This window comes from Apodemus sylvaticus, chromosome 20, assembly GCF_947179515.1.
Source record: "Apodemus sylvaticus chromosome 20, mApoSyl1.1, whole genome shotgun sequence".
In the NCBI taxonomy this organism is placed as follows: domain Eukaryota; kingdom Metazoa; phylum Chordata; class Mammalia; order Rodentia; family Muridae; genus Apodemus; species Apodemus sylvaticus.
The window spans coordinates 42,166,213-42,183,458 of NC_067491.1; the positions used below are offsets into that span (position 1 = coordinate 42,166,213).

General features: G+C 44.0%; 1 protein-coding gene across 3 annotated transcripts in view; it reads left to right on the plus strand.

The window, feature by feature from the left end:
• The window catches only part of Cfap54 (cilia and flagella associated protein 54), a 301,539-nt gene that overhangs the window by 13,056 nt on the left and 271,237 nt on the right, over nt 1-17,246 (plus strand). For all 3 annotated transcript variants that reach the window (XM_052165291.1, XM_052165292.1, XM_052165294.1), the window contains exons 2-5: nt 290-395; nt 3,522-3,665; nt 7,308-7,479; nt 12,535-12,593. In XM_052165291.1, coding sequence (XP_052021251.1) covers nt 290-395; nt 3,522-3,665; nt 7,308-7,479; nt 12,535-12,593 — 481 coding nt within the window. The remainder of the gene's footprint in view (nt 1-289; nt 396-3,521; nt 3,666-7,307; nt 7,480-12,534; nt 12,594-17,246) is intronic.

The following is a 17,246-nucleotide window of genomic DNA, read 5'->3' on the forward strand; positions in this document are numbered from 1 at the left end:
CACAACTTGCTCATGCTTGGCGATTGGGGTGGAGGAACATCTCTGGATTTTCTTCAATGTGGAGTTAAAAGCTGCTCTAAAGAGTTCTTTAAAAAAAACCCGCATATAAAAAGGGCTCCAGTAGACCCTGGGTGCTAGCTCTAATAAGGCTTGTTAATACTTAGATGTTAACAATAAGGACTTCGAGAAAGACTCAGCACATAGGCCGAGTGTTAAGGGGTTGCCCACTACTTAATTGAGGCTGCCTGCTCCTTCTGACGATGTCTTTTTACTTTATGACTCTTAACAGTGCCACCACTCTGTTTAATATCTGGACCAAATACGCCCCCAGGCTGCCAACCGACTATTACAACGAGAAGCTTCTGAAGGTTGGAGACAGCCTCTGTCAAATAAAAGTAAGTGGTTACAAAACAGACAGAGAGCCAGCCAGCAACAAACTCCTTTGGCTACTTAGTATTTGGGTTGATAACCCTTCCTAGTCTGGAGGGTTTAATTTATTTATTTTTTTGTTTAATATTGGAAAACAATATGCAAAGAAGTAAAATTGTAGTGAGGCACAGTAACAGCTGTAACAACTACAAAGTCTGCCCTTTTATTTTGTATTTGAAAGTCTCCAGGTGGTTCCTTCAGGGACCAGAGGCTGCCTGGGATGGGAAGGCAGCTCAGCTCAGCAGAGGGTGTGGTAGGCCCACAGGAGGAAGTGCTGAGTCACCATGTTCCTACCTTATACAAAGGAGCCCAGACACCACTTCCTGTTGTTTTTCCTTAGGCCTGCGGCCTTGCCGGGTCAGCCCTCAGGCCGACGGCCTGACTGTTGTTCAGTGTCCTGCTTTAATGACTTTTAGTTTTCTAAATATTTTTGCTGTACTGTGAGTCTAGCAACGGTGGTATATAAACCCCGTTTCCTGTTCAGTATTATACCAGAAACTGAGAATGTACCACAATGTGAGTTCTGTATCAGGGTCTATGTTTTTGAATGTCATGGACCTGGGCTTGGCTTGACAGGACAGAGCCATGGCTGGACTCTCAGTTTGTGAACTTGTGAGTTTAACCCCGTATCTCTGGCCTAAATCCAAACGTAGTAAGCTCTAGTCAGTGTTGAACAAGGAGATATTTTATTGACAATGATTTGAGGCCAGGCACAGGCTGTGTGAGTGAGTACCTTCTCAATTTTCAGTTTCTGAGCTTGATTTTCTTCCTGTGTGTCTATTTCTTAGCCTGTAACCTATGTTCTCAACCTTCGGGTCGAGACCCCTTAGAAGTGTCGAGTGTCAGTTATCCTGTATATCAGATATTTATGTTATGATTCAAAACAGTAGCTAACTTAAAGTTATGAGGTAGCAGTGAAATCATTTTGTGGTTGGGAGTCACCACAACACGAGGAACTGGATTATAAAATGTTGCAGTGGCGTTAGGAAGGTTGAGAACCACTGAAATAGAGAATAAGGAACAGAAAGGCTTCCATTTCAAAGCACCGTCAATGCAAATGCACACTTACCCCAGGTAAGATAATTTTTTTTTCAGAACCCAAACATGAGTGACTGTGGTCTAGGGACACAGATTCAGGGTACCCCCAAATTACTTGTCTGATATGGTTAACAGTTTCATGAAGCCTTTATAGTCTTTTATGACTTTTTATTTGTTTTTGTTTTCTGTTTTTTGTTTTCTGTTTTTTCGAGACAGGGTTTCTTTGTGTAGCCCTTGCTGTCCTGGAACTCACTCTGTAAACCAGGCTGGCCTCGAACTCAGAAATCCGGCCGGCCTCTGCTTCCCAAGTGCTGGGTTTAAAGGCGTGTGCCACCACCATGCCTGGCCCATTTATGACTTTTTAGTTACACATGAAGACACCTTTCAGATATATTGGTAGAAACATGAGGCAGATAGGTCTCAGCAAAGTGGCAGATTTCTGCAAGTCTCAGATAACTACGTGATGATGTAGTTAGCCTTTTGGTTGGTGGCAGTTCTAGGGGGTCTCCTAAGTTAACATATCCCAAGTGATTTTACCTGGTAGTCGAGTCACCGGGATGAAGCACAGAGGCAGATAAGGGATGCTTTAAAGGGACTAAAAGGTAGCCCAAGAGAAATTGTAGTCAGACTCTGGACCAGCCCTGCCAGCCTCTCCTCCATCTTGGCAGTTCTAATCAGCCATCAGCCATCCGGAAAGTTGAGTCTAAGGCACCTTTCTTTCCAGAACCTTGTCACCCTAAGAACTAATTGGATCCTGGTTCCTCTACCTACATTAAAGGCAGCCTTAGCTCCTCATGCATGCACCATGGTTCTTACACAACTGAGAATGCAGGATTTGGGGGGGGGGGGAAATAGGTGATTTCCAAGTTGCAAGCTCTATTTCTGTGGAGTGGAGTGGCGGCTGACAATATAGCTTTTTTATCTTGGTAGCTATGGGAAGGAGAGGTCAACCCCGTCGAGATGGATGGTCTTGGGAGCAGTGGATGAGAGAGGAGAATCGTGTTAGACACTGAGGGAGCAAGCTGAGAATGGGCAGTGACTGAGGATCCCCAAGCTTCTGTTAGATAGGCCTAGGCAGTGTTTACGTTTGGATGGAAGAAACAGGATTTACCTACTTTTCCGTGATGGGAAGTGGGTCACTGAATGTGTTTACAATCCTGGAAATGAACTTGAGTTGGCCTTGCCATCAACTCCTAGACTGTAGTTATAATCCAGTTATAGCACAGGAAATCTCATGGGGTGCTGCGGGTCTGAGCCCACCTTGGGTATAGTATGCAAATCCAGTTAGAACGGGAAAGCTCCAAAACCAGCCAGCGAGGAGACAAACCAGTCGATAGAAATAAGAACAAGCAATGCTTGATGATAAGAAGGGAGCCATGTTTGATGGTGGAGACCCCACCAGGGGCTAGGCAGGTGGGCGGGTCAGAGCCAGGCCAGTGGCTTTTCCTGGAGACAGGGTTACAGGGGAGGAAGCTGTGGAGGAGTTGCAAAGGACTCAACTTTCCAAGGACTACTCCTGGTTCCCACTGACACTTTCCAGGTCACCCATCTCACATGGGTGATGGAAACAAACCCCTGACTCTGTAGCAGCATTACAGTCCTCACCCTTGAATTGAGCAGGTAGGCCGCCATCAGCAGGGGATGCTGGATTTGGAAACTTAGAGTCTGAATCTATGAGAGGTTGAGGGTTTTACCGCATACAGGACAAACATGCATCTTCTCATCACTATGGTTCTGATGGTCCCGTATCCCAGAGGCCTTCTTCTGACAACTCAACACAATAGCAGGCCTGCATCACATAGAGAGTGTCTGCCACCTTTCATATGCTTGGGAAATGGTGCTAGTCACAGGGCAGTGCAGAGCTTGGAGTGTAAAGAAATGGACCCTAGGTACAAAAGGGTAACATTTATTTTTCAAAAGTTACATTGAGTCACTGGCTGTATTTGTCTCTGGAAGTAGTAGTGACCCACACTAACTTGATTAAGAATACTCTGACTATCATCCAATCTGAAGACAACATTTTGAAACTGTAACCAGGCCCTCATTTATTTTAGGAATACAAGCTGGCTCTTTTGCAGTGCTATGGGCGATATCTCCAGGAGTTCACTGCTGGTTTCGACGAGCACAAAGAAGACGTCAATCAGTTCAAAACTGTCTTCTTCCCCAAAGGCTTCGGAGATGAAACAGCTAGACTTACAGTAAGATGGGAGAAGCAGCTAAGGGCCCCGCTAAGGGCTTGTGACTAGCTGTGGGATTAGTGTAGCCTTTGGCTGACAGTGACTAGAGAGCTTCCTTCACCCAATACAGCTTATGGCTGTGCCCCGTAAAGTTGTCTGATACAAGTTTTGAGGGCTAGACAAGATGGGGAATTCACCCAGCTCCAGCGGTTATGTCAGTACAAGTGCTACTTCGTCCTGCAGCAGTCAGCACCGCTGCTATAATAACTAATACTTGTAGGTGCATTCATTTGCAAAGGGTTTTGGGAAGCGTCTTAGGGTTTTACTGCTGTGAGCAGACACCACAACCAATGCAAGTCTTATAAAGAACACCATTTAATTGGGGCTGGCTTACAGGTTCAGATGTTTTGTCCAGTATCAAGGCAGGGGCATGGCAGCATCCAGGCAGACATGATGCAGGAGGAGCTGAGAGTTCTCCATCTTCATCTGAAGGCTGCTAGTGGAAGACTGACTTCCAGGCAACTAGGGTGAGGGTCTTAAGCCCACACCCACAGTGACACACCTCCTCCAACAAGGCCACACCTCCTAATAGGGCCACTCCCTGGGCCAAACATATACAAACCATCACAGGAAGTGTGTTGGATTCTTAAAACAGGTGCAAGATTTTATTATTGTTCCATCTTACAGAAGAAAAAAATGAGGCTTCTTTTACAGGTATTATACATACATATACACATACACATACATACATACATACATATACACATACATACATACATATACACATACACATACACATACACATACATATACATACATACATATATATCTTTATGTATACATATACATATATACTATATATACATATATATACATATACATACATACATACATACATATATATCTTTATGGAGATAAAGACGCAAGCCAACAGAAAAAAAAAATCATGCCAAAGTGAGCTTTGTGCTAGGTAACGTCTGAATGCACTGTATGAATTCTCCACCTCACAGCTTCCTTCTGGCCCTAAGGGGTGGAGATATTTTGCCCTTTCATTGACAAAAGAAACAAGATTATTAGAGATTAAGAAACAAGATCAGGGGCTGGAGAAGTGGCTCTGCAGCTAAGAGTGTTTACTGCTCTTGTAGAGGATCTGAGTTTGGTTCCTGGCACTCAATCATGACTCCCTGTAACCCCAGGGTGTCTGATGCCCTCTTCTGGATTCAGCGACCTTGACAGATGCCCGAAGCATTCCTCAGGTTGCCTGTGTCTGGAACATTTCGCTTCTGCCATGAGCTGAGGCCCTCTCTCCTTTTCTTCAGGTCTCCCTTGAGATAGTAGTGGTCAGTCGACACTTGCTCAAAGCATCCTATCAATTGAGACAATCACATTTGAGTCAATAAATAGGTGAAAATGCTATTGGATGAGATTACAAATCCTTCCGAATGGTAATAAGATAATAGGGTAACGGGATTTCAGTACTCTTTTGTTTGGGATTTTCTTTCCCCTCTGGAAAGCTAATCTTAACGAATTTTCTTATGAAGCCTGTCTTGTATTTCTTTGCCTGCCACGCCATTAAACCAATTAAATACAAATGTTCACATTTTAGCGTTTTTTAAAATTAGATTATTCTTTTTTGGTTTTTTTGAAAAGTATGTTCTTTATTTAAAAAAGAAGTAAAAACATTTTATGATGAAATTGAAGATTTACGTGGAAAATATTTCTGTTAAGATAGAAGAGATATAGCCAGGTGTGGTGGCGCACGCCTGTAATCCCAGCACTTGGCAGGCAGAGGCAGGCAGATTTCTGTGTTCGAGGCCAGCCTGGTTTACAGAGTGAGTTCCACGACAGCCAGGGCTACACATAAAATTGAAGATTTACATGAAAAATATTTTTGTTAGTCTATATCAATTGGGGAATTGAGTCCATTGATGTTGAGAGATATTAAGGAATAGTGATTGTTGCTTCCTGTTGTTTGTGAGGGTAACTTCTTTTGGGTTAGTTGGAAGATTACTTTCTTGCTTTTTCTAGGGTATAGTTTCCCTCCTTATGTTGGCATTTTCCATCTATTATCCTTTGTAGGGCTGGGTTTGTGGAAAGATATTGTGTATATTTGGTTTTATCATGGAATATCTTAGTTTCTTCATTTATGGTGATTGAGAGTTTTGCTGGGTATAGTAGTCTTAGGGTCTGTATGAGATCTGCCCAGGATCTTCTAGCTTTCATGGTCTCTGGTGAGAAGTCTGTTGTAATTCTGATAGGTCTGCCTTTATAAGTTAGTTGACTCTTTTCCCTTACTGCTTTTAATATTCTTTGTTTAGTGCATCTGGTGTTTTGATTATTATGTGCCTGGAGGGCTTTCTGGTCTGGTCCAGTTTGTTTGGAGTTCTATAGGCTTCTTGTATGTTCATGGGCATCTCTTTCTTTAGGTTAGGGAAGTTTACTTCTATAATTTTGTGAAGATATTTAGTGGCCCTTTAAGTTGAAAATCCTCGCTCTCTTCTATACTTATAATCCTTAGGTTTGGTCTTCTCATTGTGTCCTGTATTTCCTGGATGTTTTGGGTTATAAGCTTTTTGCATTTTGCATTTTCTTTGACTGTTGAGTCAGTGTTTTCTTTGTTATCTTCAGGACCTGAGATTCTTTCTCCTATCTCATGTATTCTGTTGTTGATGACATCTATGACTCCTGAGACAGAGTTTCTCTGTGTAGCCCTGGCTGTCCTGGAACTCACTCTGTAGACCAGGCTGGCCTTGAACTCAGATATCTGCCTACCTCTGCCTCCCAAATGCTGGGATTAAAGGCATGTGCCCGGCTTGACTTCCGAATTCTTTCCAAGGTTTTCTATCGCCAGAGTTCTCTCCCTTTGTGATTTCTTTATTGTTTCTACTTCCATTTTTAGATCCTGGATGGTTTTGTTTAGTTCCTTGACTTGTTTGTTTGTGCTTTCCTGTAGTTCTTTATGCGATTTTTGTGTTTTCTCTTTAAGGGCTTTTCCTGTTGACCCATGTTCCCGTGTATTTCTTTAAGGGAGTTATTTAAGTCCTTCTTGAAGTCCTCTATCAGCATCATGAGATGCGATTTTAAATCCAACTCTTGCTTTTCCAGTGTGTTGGGGTATCCAAGACTTGCTGTGGTGGAAAAACTGGGTTCTGATATTGCCAAGGTTTCTGTTGGTAGGATTCTTGTGCTTGCCTTTCACCATCTGGTTATCTCTGGTGCTAGTTGGTCTTGCTGTCTCTGGCTGGAGCGTATCCCTCCTGTGGGCCTGTAAGCCTGTGTCCGTACTCCTGGGAGACCAACTCTCTTCTGGCAGGGTTTGTGCCCAGAAGGCTTCTACTGGTCGTATGCCCTGTGTGATCCTAGCTGTTTCCCTCCAGAGAGCTATTGAAGAGAAAGTTGAGATCTCACCTCCATGCTCAGAAGTGAAAGCGCTACTGGGAGATCACTGTCTCCTGATGGGCCGTGAACGATGCAGAGCTGCTGGGCTCCCTGGTGCAAATGGCGACCAGAAGGTGCCTGCCCCAGCGAATCCTTTTTTTTTTTTTTTTCTTTTTTTTTTTTTCTTTTTTTTTTTTTGGTTTTTAACATCGTTGAGAAGTTCCTTTTTTTTTTTTTAAATTATATAAGTCTGGTTTGTATATATATATTTCCTATGTCTTTCAGTTTCATGCTTTGAGTGGAAAAAATATTTGCAACTACCAGCTGGTCTGTGAAAATGATGCCAACCTGCGGAACGAAGAATCCGTGAGACAGTGTCTGCAAATCTTGTCTTCCTTTAGACTCATCATGCAGGTGGCACTCCCTCAGGAGCACCTTTGCTGGATCATCTTCAACGGTGCGAACCAAGGCATCTTATTTCCCATTGTGCCTTTCAGAGAGTTATCTAAATGCCCAGTTTGGTGTCAATGAGGTTTTGTGATTTAAAACATACACATTTTTATACATATAATTGAATATGAATACATATACGTACAATAGAATAATTGTATTATTTTTTAAAATTTGGATTACGTTTTAGCTTGTCCTCACAAGTAGAGACTTTGAGGTTTTCACCAAAGGAAGGGTCAGTGACTATGGGGTAGTTGGTTTCAGGACTATAAAAAGTAGGGACCAGAGTTGATCAATAGGGAAGATGTATGGGGGCAGCCCAATGGTAGATTGAGTCTAAGAATCATCAGCCTTCTCTGTCCCTTCCTCAAAGGCCCTGACCAGTAGTTTGGGCTTTTTACATAGGAACATTCCCCACCATCCAGCTTATTTTTGAGTAAGGATCTATGTATGTATGTATGTATGTATGTATCTACCTACCTACTATCTATCTATCTGTCTATCTATCTATCTATCTATCTATCTATCTATCTATCTATCCATCCATCCATCTATCTATATCTCACATACATGTGTACTATATATTATATATATTATATATTATATATAATATATATTATATATTATATATACAATATATATTATTATATATATTATATATATAATATATACAATATACATGTATGTATTAAGAAACATAGCTATTAAAGCATAATTGCTTTTCCACTCTAAAGCTGTTCTGAGGTGCTTGCTGTACTGGCTTCTGGCTAATACATTCTTTTGTTTTCCTGTTGGTGCAGAGGATGGATAACACAGTCTAAATGAAAAATAACTGTGACAGTCTGTTGGATGTGCATAGACTAGGGAAGAGTAACTGTAGTGCAAATATGCTCCTCTCGTGGCAGTTGAAAGTCTACCTCCTAACGTCTTCCAACTTTACCCACCTCACATCATGTGCTGCCATCGTGACTGAACCTACAGTGGGTGTTGGCTGCTAGTGACCCGTACAGCAGGTCCAGTTATTCCAGGGTCCTGAAGAGGCACTACCTGAGGATCAAAAATGGGGGGGGGGGAGAGAAGGGGGCCAAGCACGCTAACAAAGTCAGAGTCAGTCTGGGTTGTGTCAAAGCCTCATTTAATGCCGTGGAGGTAAGTGGGTTTTAGGGCTTACAGAGAAGGAATTGACCTTCACACAAGAGCAGAGGAGGGAAGGGCAGAGACACCCCTAGCAATCGCAGCAGGAAGCGAGGAGGTCATCCAGTAGGGACACCCGAGTTAACGCCGGCAGGAACATTCCGCGGTTAGGGCAGGAACATCTTGTGGTATTCTCGGGAATCTTGCACCTATAGCTCATGGGGAAGGCTCTAGTTAATTGTTCTCAAGTTTTAGCAGCCACCACCTTAGGGCCATGAGTAAGCATTAAATCTGAATAGCTCAGGATGGCTTACTACATGCTAGAACTGAGGATGGCTCTTGGGGTCAGTGACTGGGAAGCATTTGCCATCAACAGTGTCCTTGGTTCTTCAGCCAGTGCCGAGGCATTGCTGGCAGAGTGGGACAGGGCAGGGGCCACTGCTGCTGGACCCGTGAGACAGTGACCAGCATGCCAAGGCTGGGGTCCCTGGAGGGACAGAAATGGTATACACTGTCTTCTGGCCTTCGAGATCAGACGTGAATGTGAGGTAGTGACGTAAACCTGTAATTGTAGGGTTGGGAGGCTTGGGCAGGAAGATGGACAGTCCAAGATCAGCCGGGCTAAATTTATGGTACTCCCTGTCTCAATCAATCAACCAACCAACCAACCAACCAACCAATCAACCAATCAATCAATCAATCAATCAATCCTGTCCTCTATCTTCCCTCTTTCAAAAAGAGATTAGAGTTCTGTATCTCCATCTCCTTTGTGTTTTTTCTGGTTCTGATCTCTACACTCTTGACCTCTACACTCTTCGGTTTCCTGGATCCCCCCAGGCAATGCTATTCTTGCAGAATCCACCAGATCCCAGGATGTGCCTCTATCTCCCCGTACATGGCACCTTGTCAAACAGTTCAGCCATGAATATCTTTGCTCATCTCGTTTCAAAAGATTGGAAGGACAGTTTCTTGGGATCTGTGTCCTGGAGTGGAGTTGCTGGGTGGTGGGTCATACATGTTCTAAACTTGGTTTCACTAATTAGTGGCCCCATTATAGTGTAGTCACCTAAGACTTACTGAGTGCCCCTCCCCACCCCCCACCATGAGCCCGGCATAGCCCTAGGTGTCTGAGGAGCAGGAGAAGAGAGCAAATAAACTCCTCAGCTTACTCCTGCTGCAGGGAGGGGGCGGGGTGGGAATGCACATCAAATGCTGAACAAGGGGCTGAAGGAACCAGGGGCACAAAGCGCCTGGACTATTCAGGCCAAAGCTGGTGCAGCTCTGGGATTAGCAAGTGCAAGGGCCCCAAGGATTTTAAACTGCATTTTAAGCAGTCAGAACCGTGCATTTAACAACTCGTCAAAGTACATTTAACTTTTTATTACGTTGACAACGTACCATTGGTTACTTACCATATTTAGTTAGTCTTGATTTTTTTCTGAAACTTTTCAAATATTCTCAAGTAACTGAACTCAACTCGTCTAGATTTTCTGACCATTTTGACAGTGGCCATCTTTGATGAACAGGAGTCCCTTGATCATCTTCTCTTGCCCATGGCTTCTGCTGTGTGATTTAGTGAGCCCAGGCCAAGATCCTGAACCATCAAAGAAGACTTTAACTGTGGTCAGGATGAGCTAAGACTGGCTAACACAGGCATGGTTTTGAAACCTAGAAGAGCCTTTGTCATTCCTGAGGGCAGCAGCCCCCTGCTGCTGACATGTTTTTCCAGGCACCTGACTTGAACTGGAGTCAAATGCTCTGTGGGCGGGCATGTGCTTCCTGTTCTCTGCCCTACTTGGTGACTGTTGTTTCCTTTTCTACAAGGAATCAATCATACCACCCTATTTAGTGTATATGTGTCTGCATGTGTAATGTAATCATGTGTGTGTGTGTGTGTATGTGCATGTGTGTATAGTGCATATATGTATACATATGTGTGTAGTGTAGGATATATGTATGTCCAGTGTATATGAATGTATACATGTGTGTGTGTATGTGAATGTAGAGATTAGTGTCAGGGTGTCTTTTGAAACAGGTTTTGTTACTGAGCCTACAGCTCACTGTTTCGTCTAGACTGGCTGTTTCGTGAGTCCCTGGAACTCACCGTTCTCTCCCCTCCCAGAACTAGGGTCACATGTGTACACCACACACCCAGCCACACACCCAGCTAACATAAGGACTCACGCTAGCAAAGCCGGCACTTCACCCACTGAGCCTGACGGTTGTCAACACCGCCAAGCTGAGGTGCACAGAACGGTGTTCAGCAGGTTCTAGCCGTGTGGCTTCCACACTAGTGAATCTTCAATGAAGGCAGAGCACACACATCATGGGCACTTGGTCTGCCACGTCCTTGGCTGCCGAGAACCAGTTATAGTTGTATTCTCCGTGAGTCTTTAGTGCTGTAAGTTCTTCAGGTGGCATTGTACTTCAGGTAATTGATGTTTGTTGCTCTCACAGGTTTGTTTTTTTTTTTTTAAATCAAGGAATGCCTCAATTTTGATGGTTGTGAATTTTAGATCAGCTGCTTTGTAGAAAACAGTTGGACTACTTGCCATTACAAGCCAAGCCTTCTAAAAGCGTGAACACTTTCAAGCAGGCTTCTATCACGATCAAGTCCTTTGCCCACAGACGGAGGTCTGGCAATGCCCTCTCCCTCCTGTCCTGCCGCCAGCCTGTTTTCCTCTTGTAATTAATTGCTCGACACAAAAAACACACTGTGATGGCTTTTTCTGTTAGACTGACTGAATTGTTGCGGGAAATATTTAAAAAGTCTAATGGGCACATTCCTGTGCCTGTGCCCTGCTAGTCTGCCCCAGCAGCCTGGCTGGCTATGCACTGGCGAGCAATGGCTGACCTGTTTTTATCTCATGGAAACTCTCTGGCCCAGAGCTCCTAAAACGTCTCCACCCAGCTCACTAGGTTCCCACTGGCATGTTGCTACTGCAGCAGCCCCGTTCTTCAAATCCCCCACATCCTTTGCGGTGCACATCAGGCAAACCCACACTTTGCCACCGTACCTTTCTCTCTTGAACTGGGACAAGCCACCAGGTGAAGGGAAACCCAACACAAACTTAGTTCAGAAACGATGGTAACCCAATCACCGGACGGACACAACTAAAATCCTAACTTGTAAGCCTTATTAAATTCAAATCCTCTGGTGGCGAATCCTGATGGATCCGCTATGGAAACCAGGAGACACTCATGGCAAAATCTTGTCCTCATACTATCCCCACCCAAAAAAAAGACCAACTCTCTCCTGCTTCCTCTCTTCCTCTGTCCAACAAGGAAGTCCCTCCTACTCCCCAGTGATTGGCTCCTTTAGGAGATTAGGGGATTGGTTCCCAAGAAGTCACCAGAGTACACTTCTTGTTCGCAGCCCCTCCCAGGAGAGTGGAATTAGCATCAAAATACAAACAGAACCAGGACCTTTCACAACAGGGAATGACTTAGGAATGGTGTGAATATTATCAGGAGGCAAGAAAGGGGTAAAACACAGCTTCTCACCTGTTTCAAGTTTTAAACCACCTGGGCTTCCTTCTTGATCAAATGTATCCTAATACTATTCAGAGATAAATCTCTCATTTTCAACCACAAGGAAGCCACAGGAACAAAGAACATAATAAATCCACAAGGTATATATAAATTACCCGCTAAAATATTCTCTCTGGCATATTTTAAAACTTGCATTGCCATAAAATGAGACCCGGAAGATCATGGTGTCAACATATTTAAAATAGGATCATGTTAGTTATTTTCATGATTTTGTGCTGAAGTAAGGAGAGAAATTGTAATGGTGATCACCCCGTCTGATCATAAACCCCAGGAGAGTGTTCTTTTGGGGGATGGCAGACCTAAGCCATAGAAACTGCAATATACGGTCTCAGCCTTTTGACTGCAAAGCACACTAACGCTCTTTCTCTTCACTTAGGTACCCTTTACATCTACACCATTTGCCGGAAGCTGATGATCATAGGACAGTCTTCCAAGGTAGGAAACATAACACTTTTCAATCATGGCTTTCTATACCATACACTGGGTGCTGAGCTGAGCCAAGAATATCTAGGAGATCATTTTACAGTTAGTGAATTCATGTGATAAGATGCGCCCATCTTGATTTTAATAGTAATTATATGAAGTGAGCACCATATGTAAAGAATGAGGGTTATTGGGCCAGGGAGGTGGCTCAGGGGTTAAGAGCAGTAAATTCTCTTCCCGAGGTCCTGAGTTCAATCCCCAGGAACCACACGGTGGCTCACAAACATCTGTAATGGGATCTGATGCCCTCTGAAGATAGCTACAGTGTACTCATATAAATAGAATAAATAAATCTTTAAAAAAAAGAACTAAATTTAAAAGTCAATAAATATAAAATTTAACAGAAAAGAACGCATTAGCTCTCTTGCATGCTTCATGGATAACATTAATTGTATGTTCACTTTCTGTTTGGTTCCTCAAATGAAAAAAACAAAGACTATTACTAATAATAACTTGAACAAATTCTGGGCCAGCATTTGGAGTACGAATTAAACAGGAGCGAGGCTGTCCCACATATAATAATAAGCTGCTCTGTAGACGCTGCCGCCCGTGCTGCTTTTAGTTGCTGTTGAGATCCTAAAAAAGAATTTGCCCTTGCCGTGTTAACAAATAGCGCTCCACGGAGCCGCCATGGCTTGGTCCGCTGCAGAGTTTGCTTGTCAAGTGCTTTGAAGGGCACACCCGTCTGGATCAACATTTGGTTGTGAGTGTTTGTAGATGTCAACATCGAAAGGATTTTAAATCAATGTGATAGTCATCTTAAAATAACTCATTTATAACCCAAGACAAACATCTCTCCCCCCCAGCCTCACGGGACTTGAGTTTGTCTCTGACGAAGCACAAGGAAGAGGAGGATAGTGGAGTGGTCCCGGGCTGTGGGACGGGGTGTGGGGAAATGAAGCCTGCAAGGATTTGGGGTTATACAACTGTCTCTTGAGGATCAGACTAGGCTCCTCTAGTTTGTTCAATATGGCAAGCTTCAAGGGAATTTATATATATATACATATACACACACACACAGAAGTTCCCAAGTCTCCGCATGGTATCTTTGCATAGCTTATCTGAGGCTATACACGGGTAGCCCCATCAAATGGGCATAAGCTCCGGAGACCCCACCACAGAGGAAGCATAGGGCTCTAGGGAAGTTTGATTTGATAGAGCTTGTCTGGTTTTTTGTTTGTTTGTTGTTGTTATTTTTATTCACTTAGTATGGGTATGTATACACATGATGAATTTGTCTGTGTGTGTGAGATTACCACATATGAGTGTGTGTGTATACATCTATGAATGTGTGTGCATCTGTACACACGTATGAATGTTTGCTTATAGGCCAGAAGTTGGTGTCAGGTGCCATCCACAGTTGATCTTCACCTTGAGGTTTTGAGACAGGAACTCTCACAGAACTTAGCACAATTTGGACTTAGGGCATGCGGGTGAGTCAGGCCCAGTCTGCCCCATGCTGCCTTGATGCCTTTTTCTGCCACAGAGGCTGAGGTTGTTGGTTTACTTTGCCCGTATCATCAGAACATCTGCTCTGTCTCTCTCTTCCTCCAGTCGAGGAGTTAAAGACACACACCACTGTGCCTGGCTCCTACATGGCCGCTGAGGCACAAACCCAGGTCATTATGCTCGCACAGCATTCGGCCATTTTCCCAGTCCCCAAGCTCAAGTCTGTAACTGCACGAGACGGACGTAGACCTGGGCGTCTGCCGGCACTCTCGGTGTCACTCATGGTTGACTTAGTCTCCCAGTAATGTAGACCCCAGGCATTAAGGCTACCCTTCACTGTTGCTAAAAACTCTGCTACATTCTGTGTACTGTGGAAGGATTTTTTATGCAGAACAATGCTCACTATAGTCTTTTGAGGTAGAAATCATCAGTACCACCATTAACAGGCAGTTGTATCATCATCATCATCATCATCATCATCATCATCATCATCATCACCACCACCACCATATGGACAGGGGCTCACCACATCCCGTGTATTCTGCTCGGTACTTTCATGAAGCTTCTCACTTAATCCTCATACCAACACCTTAACGAGGGCACTGTTTTCACTAAACTTACAGACAGGGATGTAGAGGCTGAGAAAACTGAGCTTGCTCACAATTACAGGTGTAGATCGAGGCACAAGCACCACCACACAACTCCTGGAGCAGTGCCTATCCAGTCACTAAATCGGCTCCTGTCTTGCCTGTTTAATTCTGGTTTCCCTACTCCAATGGAGGAGCTGTGTGGGAGGGGATAGATTTTTTTTTCCCCCTAAAATCCCAAAGATGGAGGCTGATGAAGAGCTTTTCTTCGATAGAGACCACTAAAGCCCCCACCAGCACCTGCCTCAGTAGTACAAGGACTCATCTATCTAAAACTATTCCTAACAATCAAGAGACACGTTTGCTTTGGGTCACAATAAATCTAGCATCTTCTGAGGCACCATCGTAAGAGGCAGTCTGGGACTCAACAAATGTTAAAGAACGTACTAGAAAAGCAAGGACTTAATCTTTACTTTTCTGGCTATTTCGGTAAAGTATTTGGCTTGCACAGTTATCAAGTCATTCCTGTATTATTTGTTACATAAGCTGGAAGTCAACCTTGAAATGGCTCCCACATAAACCTGTGATACACGAGGCTGCAGTGCCATCCTGTGGTCGAGATAATTTATTGTTTTTTTTTTCCCCCTTCTGACACCTGAAGCATGCTTTTGTGGGGTCCATAGTTTAGGTCTGTCTAGATAGTAGCTTTTTGAAGTTTTGTTTTTCTGTGAAGAAGATCGAACTGTTATAGTCCATCCACTTTATTAAAAATAATTATTTCTTGCCTTTAGGGCTAGAGAAAAAAATGCTTCTTTTTTTTTTTTTGTAACGGCTTTTCATCTCCAAACTTGAAAGCAGGTTTTCTGGTGGGTTTTGGCACACACCTCTCTCTCCTTTGTCTCGGCTTCCCTGTGCAGTGGAAAGAATGCTGCACTTAGCAGTTCAAAGACTTGAATTCCAGCCCCAGTTCATCTCTGTCTTAGAAACAGTCCCGATTAGGTTAGATTTAACTTAAGGTCCCTTGTGGCAATTTTTTTTTCTTTTTTCTTTTCTCTTTAATTCCATCTCTTAAAGCCAAACCCCAGTGTTAACTGTGAAGGGAAGCTATTTTTGACTTTGAAACATGAATTTTCTCGTTGGGGAGGCTTTGAGGGATTTTGGGAATGCACTCTGATTCAAAGAGGGTATTTATACAGAGTTACACTCCATATTCTCCCAACCATGATGATCCCAAAACAGGGTTGTGGTGGGACAGTGGGTGTGAGGAAATAGGAGGTTCTGATGATGCTGGCAAGGTAAACCAACAACCCGGGCCCCAGTGGCGGAAAGCACCTCCACAGCACCACAGGGCTGACTCAGAACTGGGCCTGAATCTCCTCACTGTGGTCTCCCAGACACCTTAGGACAAAGCCACTGAATACCAGCCGCACTGGGCGAGGGAGATGGGGTTGAATGAGTCCTACAGGGACCGGGAATATTTATCCCCGAGACAGATCTAGTGGGGAGCACAGGCTGCTTGGCTATTTTCAGGTCTTTGGATGGCTGGGCTTAGAAGTGAGTTGTGCATTGTTTGGGACTTTCCCAGAAGATCTAGCTAGGACTACGTGCCGGAAGCATTGCAAGGTGGATTTTAGCTTAGATGATGATGTTGTTGTCATGTTCTCGTATTGAAAATCGCCCTGCCCTATGCTCCCACAGTGTGTTTCTTGTTACTGGGATAGGAAGTCTCGGGAGGGATGTCTGGTGTTGGTGCGGGTGATGTCGGTGGGAAGAAAGTTAGGGGGAGTTCCAGCCCTTCCACTTCTGTGATTGCTTGAAGTATTTCCGTAGTCAGCTTGGGGAACTGCCCCTTTAATGAAGGTCTATTTGCTAGTGTCAACAAGCATTTTCGGTGGGCCCACTACTCGCCAGGTGATATGGGGTTACAAGGGTGAGGATGACACACAGGGTCTCCAATCTAGTGGGAGGAGTTTAAGTTCCTGCCTGCTGAGAATGAGAAAACTTGCACACTGCGGTCAATTCCTCATCTGCATTCAGTAGTTTCTTTTCCTTTGAAATTGAAACTAACTGGACAGGGAAAATTCTGCTCTTTCCTCCTCTGAGACACCAGAGATGGCAGCCGGGCCTGCCCGTTACTTCCGTCTTCCTCAGTTTTCACTGTTACACACCACACAAGCCTGGTGGGTTTTGCTCCATCCACAAAGCCACAGGGCCTTTTGGATGCAGTCCCCTTTCAGAGCTGGTCATTGATCCACTGAAGAAATTATTCTCTAGTTATTGAAGCCATATTTTTGCACCGGAAGAGACATTTTGCTCTGCTGTCCACAGTTGTCATGACTTGAGGATCCAGGACGCTTGTCTTCTGTTGGGTTCTTTTGTTGCCATTCCCAGAGCATTCTGATGGGTATTTTTTTTTTTTTTTTGTCACCTTGACACAGGCTAGAGTCGTCTGAGATGAAGACATCTCAATTGAGAAAATGTTTCCATAAGATTGGGCTGTAGGCAGGCCTCTAAGGCTTTTTCTTAATTAGTGATTGATATGGGAGGGCCCAGATGTTAGGGGTGGGGC